Source organism: Astatotilapia calliptera, chromosome 12, assembly GCF_900246225.1.
Source record: "Astatotilapia calliptera chromosome 12, fAstCal1.2, whole genome shotgun sequence".
In the NCBI taxonomy this organism is placed as follows: domain Eukaryota; kingdom Metazoa; phylum Chordata; class Actinopteri; order Cichliformes; family Cichlidae; genus Astatotilapia; species Astatotilapia calliptera.
This window is the reverse complement of record NC_039313.1, coordinates 25952298-25971917: the sequence shown is the minus strand read 5'-3', so window position 1 is coordinate 25971917 and position 19620 is coordinate 25952298. Positions and strand designations below refer to the sequence as shown.

The 19620-nt window shown below is 42.3% G+C and overlaps 1 protein-coding gene across 1 annotated transcript; it reads right to left on the bottom strand.

The window, feature by feature from the left end:
• Positions 1 to 12950: 12950 nt before the first annotated feature.
• Positions 12951 to 16211, bottom strand: fzd10 (frizzled class receptor 10). The gene has a single exon (XM_026188286.1). The coding sequence runs from the start codon at positions 15396 to 15398 to the stop codon at positions 13647 to 13649; it is 1752 nt and encodes a 583-aa protein (XP_026044071.1). The 5' UTR covers positions 15399 to 16211; the 3' UTR covers positions 12951 to 13646.
• Between the last annotated feature and the right edge of the window lie 3409 nt (positions 16212 to 19620).

The following is a 19620-nucleotide window of genomic DNA, read 5'->3' as shown; positions in this document are numbered from 1 at the left end:
ATATGGATGGAGCACATATCAGATATCAGCTAAGATGTGTTCATTTCCATATGTCCTAATTCAGCAGCAGGAGTCTCCACATTGCACTCTATTTCACAGTTCAAAGGAGGAAATTATTCAGATGCAGTGGATTTTGCAGTGACAGTCTTTAGATTTTCCCGCATAACACGTCTCGCCAAACAGACGGGTGGTGCATGATTTGATTATTTAGGGGAAGTGCACAGCTGACTGCTCCGAAATCTTGGTGGACTTTCTGTTATTCGGCAGCTAACTTTTTATTCTATATCGTTTATTTTGTTTACATAGATTTATTTTGGGGACAGCTGAAGAAAGACAGGAAGGGCAGAGAGATGGGGGGAGGACGTGGAATCAAACCATAGCCGCTGTGGTAAGGACAGAGTGCAGAAAGGACAGTGACTCAGACTGAATATTTATGGCTGTGGTCAGAAGTTTACATTCACTCATCATGGGCAGAACAATCAGAACTATGGGAAAGTCCAAGAAACTATGCTATGAGAATTATGCTAGAAGCTACCAGAAGTGTCAGGTTGAGGTGCAACCAGCTAAAGGACATTTAACCAAATTTCAGTGTGTGTGCATGCATTTACGTGCCTGTGTGGATTACAGAAAATCGGAAATGAATTCAAACATGTGCACCCAATTCTTGCCTTTGAAAGTCATTACAGATGCTGTACAATGAGTCTGCCTTGCAAAACGAACAGTTCAAAGAAATCATTTAAAGGCTCAAATTACCATGACATTCCTGCTCGTGATGAGTGCGTTTAAACTTCTGAACAAAACTGTATGTTAGGCTGCAGTCACTACTCATTTAGGTAGTCACTTAAATGGTTCAGGACTTGTGACATTCAAGAATCAGTGATATTTGCAGTTTTTGAGATTTGTTTTTCTAATTTTTGCTACATTAATGGGATTCTCTTCTTCTCTTTCCCTTTACAATCACATGCCTGTTACGCTTGCTACATATAAACATGTATACATTGTATTTTTGCCGTCGGCAGCAAATATTTTTTCATCGTTCATTGTGAATTCCAGGAAAGAGGTGCTCATCAGTTGTTTCAGTAAATGCCTCCAAATAACATATGCTTATGTTTAAGACACAAAAACCTTCTCTCAGGCATAGAAATTGTAATTGTTCTCTGCAGGGAGCAAAAGAAGAAGCAGTGTGGTGCTGTTTGTTTGGCACTTCCTGCTGACACATCGGTTCTTTTTAACCTCGTTGCATGTGCTGCACAAGCAGAAGAACTCAAAGCTGTTCTCTAATGTCTTTTGTGGCTCTAAAGGGATGTTACCTAAACCCTGACGAAGGAAGTCATTGACTGATCACCATGGGAGACTATGGAAAATGAAGGAACGAGCTTGCATTTAGATTTTTGGACAGGGACTAAAAAGATATACCTGCTGCTGAGCCTGTGATGTTGACCAGTCATTTGAAACTTTCCAAATAGATTTAAAAAGTAACAATTTAAAAGAATCATCATTATTAAACAATAAACAGAGAATTGACAACCAATCATTATGTTTATTGGTGCTATTTTGATATTAGTTTCTGATAGATATAATGCTATTTTATGTATTTGTTAATGATGATTAAATGTGGCAATAATAAAAGTTGAATTGCTGCTCTTTCTAAGGGTGTTAAATTAGTGCAGTGATAGAGAAACCCTTACCTCCTGCTCCTCACACACGGGTGCTTGGACAGGACCTTGGTGTCACATTTTAGCACACTTGCTACTCATAGTAGTAGTAATGGCATAACCCAAAACCTGAACATCGAGAAAAGCGGGAAATCAACTGTGTTATTAACTGCATTCATTTTAGCCCACTTTTTTTTAACTTACACACTTTTTTAAAGCAAGTATTATAAACATTAGACTCATTTTTATGACAGCCATCCAAATGCATCTTAACCCTTTACAGAGTTTTTTAAACACCAGTTTCAGCTTGCTCCATTAATCTGATAAACTTCAATTATTAACCAATTAGTAAAGATTAATAATCCTACTGTAATAATTTAACTGAGAGTTAGACTGTTTAATTAAGTTGAATTAATGAAGTGTCATAAATAATAACAGTGATGAATCACAGTGAGAATGATGCTTTGATACAATACACTGCAATCCTGCCTGTTCCAATTGACTCTTGCTGAGCCCTTTAATGCACAACACCCCCCCCCCCCCCCCCTTCTCTTTTGTTATACATTCCCTGTCATCTTTCAATTATCCACATTCAAAATGAAGGTAAAATGACTCACAGACTGCTTTTCCGAAATGGGAATTAAAATGAGGCATTTAGATATAATGTCTATCGGCATAAGTGGCAGTTTTAAGTTATATAACATGATCTGACCAATAAAACAAATGTGCCGACTACTCTTCGAGACCACTTACAACACCACAGTAGTCCACAGCATACACAGTGGCTTGTTAATAGTGCTGTGATGATAGTTGTGGCACATTTTGAACAGAATCTTAAATTCTGAGGAAAATGGAAACAAGAATAATGACATCTGCCCACATCAGCAGTGGAAACAACCATTGTTTCTGAAAGTATGTTGCTTACTGCTTTTAAAGTGTACCCAGAGGACCAGTAAAGCACCCAGCATAGTCCAGCTACCACAACCACAGCTAGGAGGAGAAGCCTTAGTGACAAACTGCAACAGCGTGTTTGTGTTTTTGACCGGAAGAAAAAAAAAATAAAAGAAAGAGAAAGAGGAGATTGCGGGGAGCATTTAGGAGGGAACAGTGTGCTTCTGAGTGTCAGGGCCTTCACTGGCCCTGAGGCCAACAATCTCTCTCTTCACTTTCTCTTCACCCCACTCTTCCCAACCCCCCCCCCCCACCCCACCTCTTGCTCTGTGATTTATGTCTAATTACAGTGCAAACCGCAGCAGCCGTCAAGTTCGGATGGGGTGAGGCACAGACATGCCCCATCACCTGAGAGCAGCAACTTACTAGTTCTGCTGCAAAATACAGCTGCAATTTTCCCTTCAACCTAATCTCCCTGACGCTGGCTCTAGAAACATATTTGTGTGACAACAAGACACTGCACAGACCTCCTGCCAAACATAAGTGGGCTCGAATTACTGACAGAATGTAGAGAAAGTATATTCATTAAGCCAGATTAGTTACAGTTAAATGGTTTTTGCTCTTCTCATTGAGCCACTGATATCATTTGAACAAAAGATACAATAATAGACAGAATAATGCACATAGCATCATCTAACTTGTCGTGAAACAACAATCCTTACTCCAGCAGCTGATAAACTGCATCTAAAACTCTCAATCGGATCCCACACAAAAGGGAAATGTGCTGTTTCTGTTGCTATGAGTTATGGGAAAAGATGCCCGTGAATTTTCGCTGCCTGCTCTTCTTTGCACTGTATATGTATGCGGATGTCTATGACATGCCGGGCATTGTCAGCGTACAGAATGCCCTCTTTGGCAGCCCCCTCGGTGAAACAGCACAGAAAGTCAAGGAAAAGAAAGGAAAGCGAGGAAGAAGGCGAGAAAGTGCCCACATGAGTGTGACATAGGGCTGCTGGACTCATTTGCTCACCATGACAACCATGCAGAGTGGAGGCGGAGGGCCGGGGGACCCCTGGCTTTCCGGGCCAGTACAATACGGAGAGGCACGGCTGTCTTAACCCCGGTGACATCCCCGTTGTCAGCGGGTCAAATGCTTGAATATCAATGAACTGACTCCGTGCCCCTTGTAGTGGTCCTCAAAACTGTCCAGTTCACATAAGAAGCTCTCGCTGTTCTCTCTGACCTCTCCTGACCTGCTTCCAGCCTCTTGCTGCATTCACACTTACACCACAGGGTTAAACAACACTTAATCAACACACACGTGCATTGCTGCTTCCAGTTTATTTCTTGTCTGCTAGAGTAATTCCCAACCAGTTTGATTCCCAACCAGTAACTGGCAATGAAATTACCTCTGTAGCTTAATGCTATATAGAAAATATGTGCTAAAATAACTAATTTCAGCATTAACGGTGAATATATTTATTTAAAACTATATTTATATGAATTAAATCTGGCTTACACACACTGATTACACAGTAAAAGTTAGTAAGTGTAAAGAAATGTCTAATGATCTTAGAGAAGCAATTGTTGCCGCCCATCAATCTGGGAAGTGTTAAGTAAGGCAATTTCCAAACAACCTGAAGTTCATCATTCTACAGTGAGAAAGTGGAAAAGCATTCAAGACAGCTGCTAATCTTCCCAGGCGTAAACATGCCAGCAAAGTCACACCAGCATCAAGGTGATCAAAGAAACTGGAAAAAACCCAAGCATGGTGGTAGCAGGGTGATGATTCAGGCTTGTTTTACAGCAGCGACACCCGAGTCAAAGTTCAGACCTTAACCAGACTGAAACGCTGTGAAAGGAGCTTAAAAGAGCTGTGGATAAACAAATGACTGCAAACCTGAGTGAACCAAATCACTGAGATGTGACACACTGATAAAAACAAACAGAAAATGATTCATTAAAGTGATTGCTGCTGAAAGTGGTTCGACAAGCTACTAAATCATGGAGTGTACTTAGTTTTTCACAGGACTGCATATGATTCTGTGAAAGCTTTTTTTTTTTTTGTTACATGACCGTACAGGAACATCTATGAACATCTGTTACTTTGTTGCCTAAGGTGTTGTCAGGTTGTCGATGAACTCTGTAGGTACCAGCCAGGCTCTAAATCACTTTGTGTTTTTGCAATAAAAAAGCATTTAAGTTCCATCTATGTTGAAGTTACTGTCAGTGACATGATGGAAGTGTTTCATATCAGCCAGTAATGACTGGGTTACCTGAGCTAGGAGTTAACAACCAAAACCATAGAAGGGGCTAAACTATGAAACTATGACAGAAAAAGCCAAAAATCCAAGGAAAACAAAAGAATCTTCACCATTAAAAGTGTGCTTATGATTACTATTAGTTTAAGAAAAAGACTAAATGTATGTACTGTACGTTTGGTTAGAAAGTAAGTAAGCGGGCGCTGGGTTAGCTCAGTGTATTGAGTGGGCGAACACGTGCCATATGACTGACAGTGGCCAGCCTGCGTTCGAGTTTGAACTGTGGCCCTTTGCTGCATGCCTTCCTCCTTCTCTCTCTGCCCTTGCATTCCTGTCTTATCTTCATTGTGTCTATCAAATAAAGCGGAAAAAGCCCAAAAAATAAGGAAAAACTGAATTTTGGCTGAAATGAAAACTATAGTGTATAATCTGTCTAGAAGTCGGAAATTAATTTTCCTAACTGGCCACATGAGAAACTGGGGCTCTTATGTCCCTAAAAAAGCTGGACACTAAGCTTATCATTGCGCCCTACACAACAGTAAAGGCTGGCCTAAAGGACAGCACAGAGGCTCTATACATGGCAGCACAAGAACAAACTCCAAGCCACAGATCCATAGAGACAGGAGTCCATACCATAGCAGGCAGGACCCAAGTTGCAGACTGTGCAAAGGTGCCCCAGAGACTATCCAGCATATAGTAGCAAGATGTAAAATGCAAGCTGGAACCGTTTTAACTGAGAGCCCTAACCAAGTGGTTGGGACAGTGTACAGGAACATCTGTGCCACATATGGATGAGAAGTCATCAAGTCCCGATGGGAAACATGATTAAAGGTGGTTGAGAACAACAGGGTTAAGATCTGGTGGGTCTTTGAGCTTCAGACAGATAAGCAGCCGTTGGCCAACCAACCAGACATAGTGGTGGTTGACAAGGAGCAGAAGACTGCAGCTGTGATAGATGTGGCAATCCCAGCAGACAGCCACACCAGGAACAAGGAGCATGAGAAGTACAGGAGCATTAGGAGCTATAAAAGCCAAACTGGAAGAGTAACTCCAGCAGATTCCAGATACAACATCGGAGGTCGTCGTCCAGAAGAGTGTATTCCCAGGAACAGATACTGTGCAGAACCATCAACCCCCTCCCGGGCACTGGCATAGGACCCGAGCTTGAGGATCACATACATACCACTCCCCATCCCCCAACATAAATATACACGCACATCCACAATATGTGGTTTTATCTTGTATTCATTAACATTCATGTTCAGTTGTTATTAAAAAAGACATGATGGATAGAGTAAATGAACGGGTGCTTGAGCTCATCGGATAGAATCGGGTGGGTGGATCAGACAGAAGTCATCGGACACAGCAGAGCCAGAGGAAATCATTTTGTCTGTAGAGAGCTTATGCAAACAAAAGCAGTTTTCAGAATACATGAGCAAATTCAAAGCAGGGTTTCTATAGCAGCTGCACCCATAGTGTCAATCTACAGCTAGCTGCGCATTTTCTGTTTAACAGAACACATTGTTGTCTTCCACACTGCTCCCTTTTCTGTCTTGAAGGACAGAGGAACAGAAGCTTGTCTTTTGTACTAGCCATGTCGTTTGTGATGTGAGGCAATGATCAAACAGAGAACTGAATTTAGTTCTTCATTTCTTTGTGCACCGCGTTGTGAACGATAGTAAACAGGCCGGGCAGGTGTCGTGCAGTAAATATGCAGACACATAGTTTCCGTGCATTTGTCAAACCAGTTTACCACAGCGTGAGATGGTTTGGGCTGGAGCCTGTCTCCTGACAGCTGTTTTATGGGCTAGAATCAGTTTTTTATTTGGCCATGGAAATGTTGGCTTTGCTCACATCTGCTCTCAAACACTCTGACATGAAGAATGGATCCTTTTTGGAAATCCTTCTATCCCAGTGTACCTAAAAATACAAGCACATTTTATTCAAGTGTTGACAAGTTTATTGATATAAACACAGCTTGAGCATCCTTAAGTCTAACTTTAAAAGGTCAGAAAATACATTTAAGGTATGAAAAAAGATCTTAAGTCATAAAGTCACGATATCAACAAAGACAGCAGGGGGTCAGCAGTGTTTTAAACAAGTTGCAACATACAGATTAGCCTCTTAAGTAGGTCATTATTTTCAACTTAGGCCTGATAAGTGGGTCCTGACCTCTTCTCTGGGTACATTAGCTGCTGCAGCCATCACTCTCATTACTATTATCAGGACCAGACAATCTGGCCTGCAACCAGTGTCCAGGAAACCCAAGATTCCTTTGCCAATGCTACGGCTTGATTGCTCAAAGGAACACATGTACCGGTATCAGATACAGTTGCAATAACCAACAATAAAGTCGTTTATCATCTCCTCAACTGTTCCTCGGTACTTATCCCAAATTGCTTCCAGTCCTGTCACTGCGTAAAGCAAGCTGGGAGCAAAATGGGACATTGCTTTGGAAAACTGTAGACCAACACATGTTATGCGTTGTGCATGCCCATTCATATTAACTTGATGCCCCAAGAAGAAAAAGGGATTTTTGGCCAGAGCAAAGAAAACTTGGGCAAAAACCTGAACAGAAAAAAACAAAAAAACAAAACACAAGCAAGCTAACAAACAGCACAGCCGCGCTCTCCTGTAGTTTAATACTTTGAATTGCAAATCAGTGGGTGCAAAATTCCATGAAAAACGTTTTGTTTATGTCTTCCTGTTGTTGTTATGCATTCATAGATTACAAAGTCCAGAGCAGCTTCTTGTCTGGTGGAGTGTATCTAAGTTAGCGTAGCATTACTTATGCAGTTCAGTGTAATTCTGATGTATTTAGTCAGGCTATGCTAATAGTATTATATTGGAAGAGCGTCAAAAAGGATGTTTAATAAAGCAGCAACCCAATAAACAGCACCACTTATATAAACTGCTTTTTGAGACATTTTTCCGGTATACATTTCTATCTTTAAGATTGTCATCGTAGCTCTACAATAGAGTGTTTTTAGTCTACTTTTACACCAGTAAAACATCTACTTCTGCATGGACCAAATCCGCATGTCAGCTGACATCTAGATGATTTAAGGGCACTGAGATGTACACAGATGAATATGAAATACAGCATATAATTCATTTTCAGTCATCAGTTAAAACAGGCAGCCCTTATAGTCAAGTGGTCGGGGTACAATAATATTGAGGTTCTTCTGGAATTTGCAGTATGGCCTTTAACTTTATCAGTAAGCCAAATCAAACTATTGCTAATCTGCTGTTTGATCTGCATTAAAAACCAAACTACATCTCGCCTTGTTGCCATCTTTTGCATGGAGTTAATATTAAAATAGTCACATGCCTGCCTGAAGTATATTCCGCCAACAGGACGGGGATATTATTTCCCAGTTTATGTGACAGTTGATTGTGTAGTTTGCTTTCATGTTCTCCCCCTCTGTGCCATCTTTCTTTGTTAAGTTTGCTGAGAGTGTCTTTGAACCACAGGCATTTTCTCTCAGCGGTGTTCATGAGCCCTGCCAGATCCATCATCATCCCTCTCCCTCTGCCTCTCCCTCTATAGCTCCTATACTGTCTGTAAACTCGCGCGCACGTAAATACATACACATGTCGGCAGCCTCCCGCTGTGCCTGTTCTCTCTACTCCTCCATCAATCCTGTCACTGCCATCATAACATCTCTGAAAAATGCCCCTACATGTGATGAATGCACACAGGGTTGCTCCCATACATAGTTGCAAAGAAATATAGCAGTGACCTCGTACGAAGGAGAGCCGGCCCATTCTGGTGTTTTGCTGTGTTTTAGAGTTATCTGAGCTCGTAGCAGCGTGGATTACGAAGGTGGCATATTAAAGTCTGCTGCTTAGACACCGTGGCAAAACTTGCTTCCAGCTGACACCAGACTCTTGCCTTCTCAGTCACGTTGCAAGCCCATGGGTGTCACCGCACTCGTGAAGCAGCTCGCTTTCATCTGATTGTTTTGTGTCGAATGTTGCATATCCGTTGTTGCCATAGCAGAGAACAAGTGCATCAATTCAACTTGCCAAAACACAAAGATATGACTGGTCATTTCTCTGTTAAAGCAATTTGCACATTAGGATTTTTCAGATTCTTGCTGAGAGTTCAATGAGGCGATTGCTACTGCCAATATCGATCAAAAATCCCTATGCAACTGTTATCCAATTTCCATATTTTTCACACTGCTTTTAGTGTATAATAGTTCCAGATGAATGCTTTAGCTCTCGTGAAACAAAAGTGAGTCTCGCTGTGAATGCAGTTCTGAGGGAATTTTTGATGAATAGCTGCAAGTTATTGGATTTCCCATCCCTTATATTGTTTGCCAGATATCATTGTGCATGCTTTCACATGCAACAAGCAAACAGGCATAGTCTCTGGAAAAAAATAGACTCAAACTTAAGGGAGGAAGCTGGCATACAAAGCAGCACAATTGAAAAATAGCCCCGAGTTGCCATACTCTGGTCCTCAGAGGAAGTTTGCCACTGCCCTGCTTGCATATGCGGGGGGAGTGTCTGTTTGCACAGGTCTCTGTCAGTTAACACTAATCTGCCTGATCTCCACCTCAAAGTCACTCACTTCTCCACATGCAAATAAACATATTCAGTCCTCTTTCAAACCAAAGCTGTTATCAAACACTTGTTTGATCAGCAGAGGGCTTTTGAGGCAGTTCATTATGCATTTGAAGAAAAAGGGCACTGCCCCCGCCTTACAAGGAGAGAACACATTGTTGCCAGGTTTTTATGTAATTACTCTCACCTTCAGTCGCGGCCTGGAAATAAGACTGGGATGTATGTGTGTGTGAGAGAGCTATTAGTGCTGCTCTTTGTTGCAGATTGGCCTTATATGCTGTACTCTACATTGCCCTAGTTTCTTTGCTGTATAGATCAACTCAGAACATGAAGCTCACCCACTCTTCCTCCAAACCAAAGCCCTTAGAACTCTGGATTTTTGTACCACAAGAACTTGAGGGATGATAGAGAGCTTTCATTGCATGCTATGATAATGCTTTGGTCTTTGAAACTTGCAGCTCTCTCTGTCTGTCTTTCTCTGTGCATTTTCCTTTTGTTTTGTTTAATCCAGTAACCCTCTGAGTTTCTTCTTCAAGAAGAAACAAGGCTGTTTCATTTGTCAACTTTTTTCAAAAAGATTCTGGTATAGCCAAAGGAGTCAGAACCCTCCAAAAAGAGACAGATTTACATCTAAAGTAGCTTTCTAATAAGAGAAACAAGAGCCTTGAGTGGGTTTGGGGCACTGGGAGCAGACGTGATGGCGGAAGCCCATTCTCCTCTGAGAAGCAGCCGAATTCCTTTGTGTGTATGCTGCATGCGTGCGCGTCATGTATGCGTCTAGGACACTGAGAGGCTAAACATTGCTTTCCAAATAGACAGGCCTGAACTAGTAAACAGGTGCTGCCGGAGCAGCTGAGGATGAAGACATGGGGCGTCTCCATAAAGCCTTGATCAAAGAGAAGTTGCCTGAGCCGCCAGTCATCCCAGCAACTTGATTTATGCCACTGTGTCAGAGTACTTTATGAGTGCTTGAAAAAACAGCGGATAATAGTGCATAAGTTCCTCTGTGGCCTTTCATACAGCTACAGCACAGAGTAGAAGGCGTCGCCACTTATTGAAACAAAAGCATAGGCTTCAGGTTTTGACTGGCGATGTTTACTTGACACTTTCCCTCTGAAGCTGAATCTGCCGTTGACACGCAGAGGACGCTTAATTGTCCTGTCATTTTGACTTTATGTTCGTAATACCGCTCTTTTCTGCAAAGACACCTAACATCAGCTCAATTACAGAGTGTGAAAAGCTGAAAATCCTGGCTTGCTGGCAAACCAGTCAAATTAAATTAAATCAAATAATTATCAAAGGTTTGATGCAATTTCAACAACACTGATCACAAGCAAAAGCCCCCCTTTCCCCCCTCCCTTTTTTTTGTCAACACATCATAAACGCATGCCTGCTGCTATCGCCAGCACAGCACGGCAGAAAGAGTACGGAACAGGAAACGGATGGAGTATGTGGGTGACGGGATTCATCCTGGTGGAATTTTAAGATACGTGCATCTGAGATTCATCAGCTTTAGTCATGTGGCTGTGGCGGGATTCCCCGCTTGGTCAAATAAAACGCATCCTTGCAAGAAACAAGCATTCACTAGAGAACACCATGAGACATCAGTTGTTTCACTTTGGCAAGAGGCTGCCTGTGATGTGATGGAATGAGACTTTTAAAAACATTAATACAGTTCAGTGTGATTTCAAGAAATTTCTTGCCAGCATTACTATGCCCTTGCTCTGAGCAGGATTTTTTTTTCCCCTTTGAAGAGAGCAAAAGAAGAGAAGTGAAGCCTGCTTGGCTGAAGAAGCCCCGGAGGGGGGTGGTAACTGTCATTTTTATTTACAGCCTTCCCAGACACCTCCAGGGCTGTTATCCAGGTGGCCTCTGTTGAAGCTCTCAGAAGAACTCACACCTTTTTCGCAACTCAGAGTATCAATAGACACCGGCTGACTTTGATTCAGCCACATAGACTTTGTGAGTCATGTGCTTTTGACTGTTAAAACGGGTTGGGTTGACGCTGGAACTTGAATGCCCTGAGGGATAAAGCATTAATACACTTCTAAAACTTTATTAGACCAGAGAGGGCCCTCTAACATAGGATTTAAACTATTTTTTACTTCTATGGTACAGTCACAAAAAAACAAATATCTAAAAAAAAAAAAAGGGTTGAAAGTGAGACTGAAAAAAGTGGAAATGGTTTTATACTCAAAACTATAGCTTTACCCTTATTTGTTGCCATCATCTCTCAGATTCATGTTTTCCCATTGCTACCACAGCAATGGGAAAACATGAATCTGAGGTTCAAGACTAGACTTGTGCATGCACCTTAATATTTTGACAATGGAAGGACACTAAACATCTCAGTATACGACAATGTATTCAGTTTGCTCACGCTTTAAAGAAAAAATAAATCGCCTCAGTCAATATGTAACTACTTCAAATCCTGACCAGATGTGTCTTTAGAAACGTCACCGTGCCCTGCTGATAAGAAGAGAAGAGATGACAGATATTCTGTATTTTGGTTTGCAGCGGTGCTCTTTTCAAAGTCAAACCCTTCAAACAGTCTAATCCTGTCCTGAATGAGAGCTGGATTATTGTATAACCCTTTCATTGATGCGCACCGACACATGCACGCAGCGAGAAAGTGAGACGGAGAAGAAAAGAGAGAAAGAGAGAGATGAAGAAGGAAGACTAAAATAAAGTTCTATATTCACTTCAGCTGTGGCTGAAGAACCGGGCTTACATAAGCATGCAGCATAAAGACAGCGAGGAGTGCAGAAAATCATTAACACTGCAATCAAAGCGCTGATTCAAACCACTGATATTTGGTCCAATAAACATGGAGGTTAAACCGCTTGACTGCACCCGCTTTCGCTTTTCATCTTTAAAGAAAGCCACTAACAGTTACAAATGTAAACACAATCCCAATCCTAATGACAACATCTAAAGCCACCACATCAAGTTCTGAGCACACAATATTAATGATATCTCTGGGACAAAATATTGAAAACACTGAATAAATATGCCCATTAGTGACAGTGCTGCCTAACTGTAATGTTTTTATGACACTGACTGTGTTTTTTTTTTCTGCTGTTAGTCATCTTTAGCCACACATTTCAACTGTTTCCTCAAGAACGTTTAAAAACAAGAATCGGGACACAGCGACTCATTTCCACTCGACTTGTGCATCACTTCTCCTGTTCCCGCACTTATTAATTTACCTTTTTTCAGACGTGTTAATATATATTTTCCATAAGCACGATCAAATGCATGCGCACGATTTATGAGTTAATGTGGATCTCCCATAAGCTACTAACCTGCTAATAAAGAACTACAGATATATTTTTTGCTTAATTTTATATTCTTATAAAAATTCCAGATAGAATAGTCAAAACCTAGCTCTTAAGCACATATATAAATTAAGGTTAATGGTTTAAATGTTTAGTACGCATTAAAATTACTCCCTGTATATGATAGTGGGGGTAAAAAAGAACAACAAAAAAATCTCACAAGCTTAACGTGTCTCACGCCAACAGGGAGAACAACAGCACAGCAGCCACACAAAATTCCAGCTTTACAAACATTTAAAACTAGAACGTTTTATTACTTTTCTATAAAATCTCAACTTTTCAGAAATATATACAAATGTTCCCTTGTGCTATAAAACAGCAAAGAAAAAAAAAACAGCATTTACAAATAACTTTTCTCAGTACTGAGTGCTTGATTAATTTATGGCATGGATTTGCCTCACAATGGGGCAGTTCTGAAGGTCTCGAGCGCCTTTCAGCAACTGCTCTCAGTCCAGTTTAAACATATATGGCACTGCATTGATTTCCATTAACAGAAAAAGCCTCCAAACACACCGGTCATCTCTCTGACTATTTGCCATTAATGTCTATGGGGTTCATCATGCATTGTCTGTAATCGGTCAACAACAGTACAAGTGTTGTTTTGGCTGTAATGAAAAACATCTATTGCACATTATTCAAGTAACCCCACTGCACATCCAAATGGTTTATTCCACTCTTTTTGTCTCTGGAACAATAACTTTTTTTTCCTCTAGGATAAGTGAATCCAGGAGTAGCAGATTTTTCTCAAACAAAGACAGCTCTTGTTGTGTGACATGGCTCAAGACTGAACAAAACCCCCATGTTGTATTACCTTCGATGCATATTGCATAAATAAAACATGAAGCTTGATTCATTTGATGGCATTGATCATTAGAAGTCTTGTTTAGGGCTTTAAAAGTATTTTGGGGGTTTGCACAAAGAGAGTCAGCTCATACACATGTTGGAGGGGGGCGTGTGGGCTCGTATTTAGTGTTGGGCCCTTTGAGAGATGGGTGAGGTTTAATGTAAGGCCTGCTGCTGGTGAACACACTGGCAGCCTTCCGCCTCGTTCTCTTCTTTATCTTCCTGCTGAACACGTTCTGCCATGACTGCAGTGTCTTTGAGGTCCAGATCCACATGCCGCTGGTGATGCCCACCACCAGCAGCATGAAGATCTTCACCATGAAGATTTCGACAGCGGGGATAGAAGCCTTCATGATGCAGTCGTCGGACTCTAGCCCGCTGCTGCTGCATTTCTGCTCCCCTGCGAGAATGCGCCAGTAGTCCATGTTGAGCCTCTCGTAGAAATAGCAGGCGATGACGCAGGTGGCTGGGACAGTGTAGAGGACAGAGAAGACTCCGATGCGAACCATCAGCTTCTCAAGCTTGTCTGTGTTCTCTCCCTCGGTTTTCATAATCTTGCGGATGTGGAAGAGTGCAACAAAGCCGGACAGCAGAAATGAAGTGCCGATAATGAGATAGCAGGAGAGAGGAATGAGCACAAAACCTGTGAGAGCTTTGACATCCATGCTGCCCACGTAGCAGACGCCCGTCAGCTCGTCTCCGGCCACCTTCCTCATCACCAGTATCATGATTGTCTTTATGGCAGGGATGGCCCACGCTGCCAGATGGAAGTAGCTGCTGTTTGCTTCGATGGCCTCGTGACCCCATTTCTTCCCAGCAGCCAAGAACCACGTGAGGGTCAGGATAACCCACCAGAGGGAGCTGGCCATGCCAAAATAATACAGAATGAGGAACACAATAGTGCAGCCTGTGCTCTCCAGACCCTCCTGGATAATATATTGGACCCCGTTGTCTCTGTCGCAGGCTATTCTGTCAGCTCCCACAAAGAGCCGAATGAGGTAGCCCACAGAGTAAACACAGTAGGACATGGAGAGGAAGATGATTGGTCTCTCGGGGTATTTGAAACGCTGTGGGTCAATGAGGAAAGTGAGCACTGTGAAGGCGCTGGAGACAAAGCACAGGATGGACCAGATGGCCATCCACACCAGAGAGAACTGCTTGTCTCCCTGACTCCAGTACACATCCACTTTTGGGTAGCATTTGGGGGCACAGGACTCACTCTTCTCCACAAAGTGGAACTTGCCTGGGTTGCTGCACATCTGCTTGCTGCCACTGTCTTTAGGGTGAAGGTCCTGCCCACTCAGAGGCCGCTGCAGCCTGAAATCCGGAGGCTGGGTGTGGGAGACTTTGGGAGGTTCGTCCGAGCCATTGTTGGGCGCCTCCATGCAGAGGTTGTTTGGGTCATTTTTGGTAGGCAGACGTGAGCAGTCCAGAGACTCCGGCCAGTGGAAGTTAAAATGTTCCAGGATGGGAGAACATTTCAGCTTGACCTGCTCACACATAACTCTACACGCTGGAATGGGGTTTGACACCTGCTCCGTGCACATGGGAGCATACAGTGAGCAGAGGAAAAATCTGAGGTGGCTGTGACATCCAAACTGTATGAGGGTGGCAAACTCCTGCAGCTTTATCGCTGCCTCTTTTTGGTCATCATGGCCCATCAGATTTGGCATGCGAGTCATGTTGTAGCCAATGTCTTTACACTGAGGGATGGTGATGTGCTGACATCTCCCCTCTCCTGACCAGTCAGGATCTATTGAGCTTATGGCTGAGCCCCTACTGCTCAACAGCAGCAGCACCAGCGCATAGATAAGGCTCACTTTAACAGCTGAACACATTGTGTTGTTTTAATAGAGGCAAAAAACAGCTAAATGTTCACCAAAACCTCAGACACACAAGTTTCTTTCATTAAAAAAGTGAGCGATGAATCCAGGCTGGCGATGGCGGTTATTGGATCAATGTGGAGAAACTTACTCAGCTCTCCGTAGCAGGACCATCGCTTCCTCACTTTAAAAACTGCAGATTTAAAATATCAAAGATAAATCCCGCGACGGTCCGAACACGGTTCCTCGCTGGAAGTGTGCCGTCTGGTCCATGCTTTCAGTTTGCGGCTTCGGTGCAGCAGCTACTTGTTCCGTCTCCTGCGCTGTGAATATCAGTCTGCTGTGCGTAAAAGAGAATTTCTTTGTGCCCCGATGTGTTCCCCTCTTGTTTCCAAAAGTCTCACCGGCTCGCCTTTACGCTCCATGGCACTTTCCGAGAGTCTCTCTCTCTCTGTGGCAGATTTCAGTCATTGTGTGACAACTTTAAAAAACAAAAACAAACAATCTCCCTCCAGCTCTTTATCCGACGGTCATGGCTGCTCGCAAGGCAACGGGGACAAATAAGCAGTCAGCAAAACAAGTCGAACACATATCGGTCTCTATAAATGTGTCCCAGAAACGCAGGATTATGCTCCCTCTGTAAGTAGGCAGTTGATGCTTTTGGTGGCAGTGCTCGTCTGAGCTGGTCGGAGCCTCCGTCCCGGTCTAACCTGCCAAAAGATCCGCCTTCAAAGACAGCTAATTTGCATAAGAAAGCTGACACTGACACGCGGATTATTTTCAGATCGTGCGGAACAGCTTGTTCATTACAGCGCTTTCAAAGGCTCGCAGCAAACTTCCTTCTCTCTGTTTGTTTGTGCTCAGCCACAAACTTCGAGGCGCATTTTAAGAGAATCACCAAAAATATTGCGCAATATGGCTCACGGCCGCACTGGTCCACCAAAAGCAGCCACGGTTCATATTCCAATTGCATTTAGTTAAAAATAAAAATAAAATGCAAGTGTAGATAATGTTTTCCTTTAACTTTTTTCGCATTTAATTCTTTCCCTTTGCAAATATTTACAATATATATCAATTTTGATAAACGATGGAAATTTTTTTATATTTATTTAACACCATTTAAGACTTTTAAAATTCTCAATATAATTCTATACTATAAATCTAAAAGTCTCAATCAGATATCAAACATCAATAGATGTTTTTTAATAAGTGTTTGATGTAATCTAGGCAACAACAGTCATGCTCTCAAATCTATTAAATAATAAGGTAGTAGATTATCCTATGGTTGTAGTACAACCATGCAACCAAGTACAGCAAATCACAGGCTAAGTAAGCTGTAGTCAGTTTGGAGATTCTGAGTTATTAATACTTAAATTTAAGCTGCATTTTAATATTGCAGCTTTTCCAAAGGGATCTAACTGTACTGTTTTATATGACTTTTACACTCAAACGGTATCATATTTTATCTGTTCCAAAGTACTACACGTTAGGGGAGAGCACAGTGGCCTCACATTCATTTTAAAGTATTCATTTAAAGTACTATTAGGCCTTTTCAACTCCGTATAAGTTCAGAGTACAGAGAATTAAATCAGAATCCTCTCGGTTTTTAGAGCCAAGTTTCCAAACCAGTAACATGAAGAATAGAACAAACCAACCAAAATGTTACAGACGTATTCTTTTAACTGTGAAAGAAAGGAATCTGACTGCATTGTGTCGCAATCATCTCTGGGCAGTCTTTAACAAACAACAAAACACTCATGAAGAAAAGCCAAAACACACAAGGATAATGGTAAAAGTACGTCCAGTTTTGGGAGCTGTTTAGCATTCAGCAGTACAAGAATCTGGGTGCTCTGGCCAACGTTGCAAACGCATAATTCAACAATACCTCGCAGACATTTCCTGCCTTTTTTCCAATGAAGGAAGCCATTCTGCAAACAAATAAGAAGGTCAAATTCCTTTTGGATCTGTGGTCCTAAAGTGGTGCCATTGTTCTATTGTCAAGCTTACAGAGGTACACTTGCAGCAGTAAATAAATTTACTGTTTAACGTCTCCTACAGCGACACTTCCATTCTCACCAGATCAGGTCAATTTCAGCTTTTTTTTTAAAATCTTTTTTTTTTGGATGCTAATTTCTTCCATCACATTTCAATGCAAGCAAAACTGAAACGTTAAAGAGTAAATATTAGGTTGCTGTCCCAGACAAATATCTGAAAATAATTTGGTATGGATAAACCACTGGGCGTTTCAACTTCTGTGCACTTTGCTTGTTCTTGCTTTCTCTGATGGTTTCCTGCAGGTGCACCGGTTTCCTCCCACTCTTAAGACATGTGGATTGGCTGAACTGACCACTTTTTCCACAAATACAAATACACTGATGATCTGTTCAGTTTTCACCCTAGCTCTTGTGCTTGTTAAGCTCCAACTCCCTGTGATTCAGAGCAGTACAAGTGGAGAGAGGATTTGACCACACTTTGTTCTTTTCATTATGCAGGCTTGTTCTCTAAACTATCTGTTTAACTTTAGTGGTGCTATATGGCAGGATGTGATGGCACAAGGGACTTTCTGCCTGTTTTGTGCGTGTGTGCGTGTGTGTGTGTGCGTGCGTGCGTGTGTGTGTGTGTGTGTGTGTGAGAGAGAGAGAGAGAGAGAGATCCTCCAGGCTTTGCTCACACTACCTTGTAGTGGTAAGATTTATACTGAGGCCTGGCTATGGTCTCCACTGCGGGTGAAATGCTGATCACAAGTAAACAGGAGTGCTTTTAGTGCATTTTTACAAGTCACTAAAGTGCTTTTAGAAGTATTTCAGAAATGTGTCCGAGCAAGAGAAACCCGGCACCAGCGTGCCTAAATGGCTTAAGCCCAGCATATCTTAGTGGTGGCACTTCAGCTGTTAGTGCTCAGCGTGAGGAGCGAGAGCATAAATATGGGGTATGAATACACTTATGGACACAATACCCTCCTCCTATGCAGCACATGTGCTCCTCAGATTTCATGTATCCAGCTGTTAACATTTTAGGTGCTCCGGTCCTAAATGTGAGTATAAAATACTTGATGTTCACTTCACACACTGCTTATATGTGTGCCTTGTGGTGTGTCCACAGCCTTTAGCTGCTTACGCTAGTTTCATTTCCTGACAGATATAATATTTCCAAAGGGGAAATCTTTAGTTAAAGTCATTCTGGCGGGAAACGAAGAATAATAATGGAAACCATTTTCCTTTGTAATACAGCAGCAGTCCCCCCCCCCCCCCCCCCCCCCCTCTTTTCTTTTTAATATTCGGACCCCTCGCAAAGATAAGGACAACAGCTGACCTGCCTGCTCTACCCCTCCCACCCAACTAGAGCTCTATTAGTCTGCGGCTGATGCGCAGACGTAAAAAAATAAAAAGAGTTGACGGCTTTAATGTGAAGAATAATATAATATCTGCTTGCTCGCTGGGCCTGTTCTGCTCACCATTTACTGATCATCTGGCTTTTAGGAAACCTTGTCTGGCATTTTTGAAAGCAAATATCTGCCCTTATTTCCACTGCCTTTGGTGTAATGAAGCAGACAAGATAAAATTGTCACATAGTCTAATAAGAAGACACAGTCTGCTGGCTTGTTGTAATTCATCGCCTTTGTTCTGTTCTCGTCCCTGTCTTTCCTCCTGCCTCCTTCTCTTTAATGATTGTTTTGCTGGTCATGATGATATCTCTTTGAAAACGGGAAGAAAAAGAGAAGGAATCCGGCCTGTTCAGTCTTTAGCATCTGTCGCATCAGTAGCTACCACTGTCTCTTTTATGATCCTCCCCTCCCTCAGCATCCCCCCCCCCCACCTTTTTTTATATACCCCCTCCTATAACTGATTCCTACTCGCACAGTCTATTTCTCTCTCTCTCTCTCTCACACACACACACACATGCACACACAGCAACTTTATCTCATCTCTGCAACCACAACAGTGCGACGAAGAAAAGCGGCACTGCTCCATCTCTGAGAAATCAGCAACTGTGAGATAATTCTGTAACTAATAAAGTGAAAGGGAGGGCCCTTTGATGGCTGAAGCTGAAAAGATATTTTATTTTTTGTGTGTGTGGGATTTGAGATGTGTGATTCTATGGAGCGAGCTCGCTCCCCTGCTGCTAGGCTCTGGCTGGAAGCTGGCCCCCCTCTGGCTAATGTTATGGAGAATCGGAGGAATTTTATGGCTGTCTTTTCCCTCAGCCCCCTTTTTTCTTTTGTTCCCCTTTGAAGAAT

Excerpts from the sequence above, each read along its gene's own strand:
- fzd10 (XM_026188286.1), bottom strand. The coding sequence starts at position 15,398 with ATGTGTTCAGCTGTTAAAGTGAGCCTTATCTATGCGCTGGTGCTGCTG.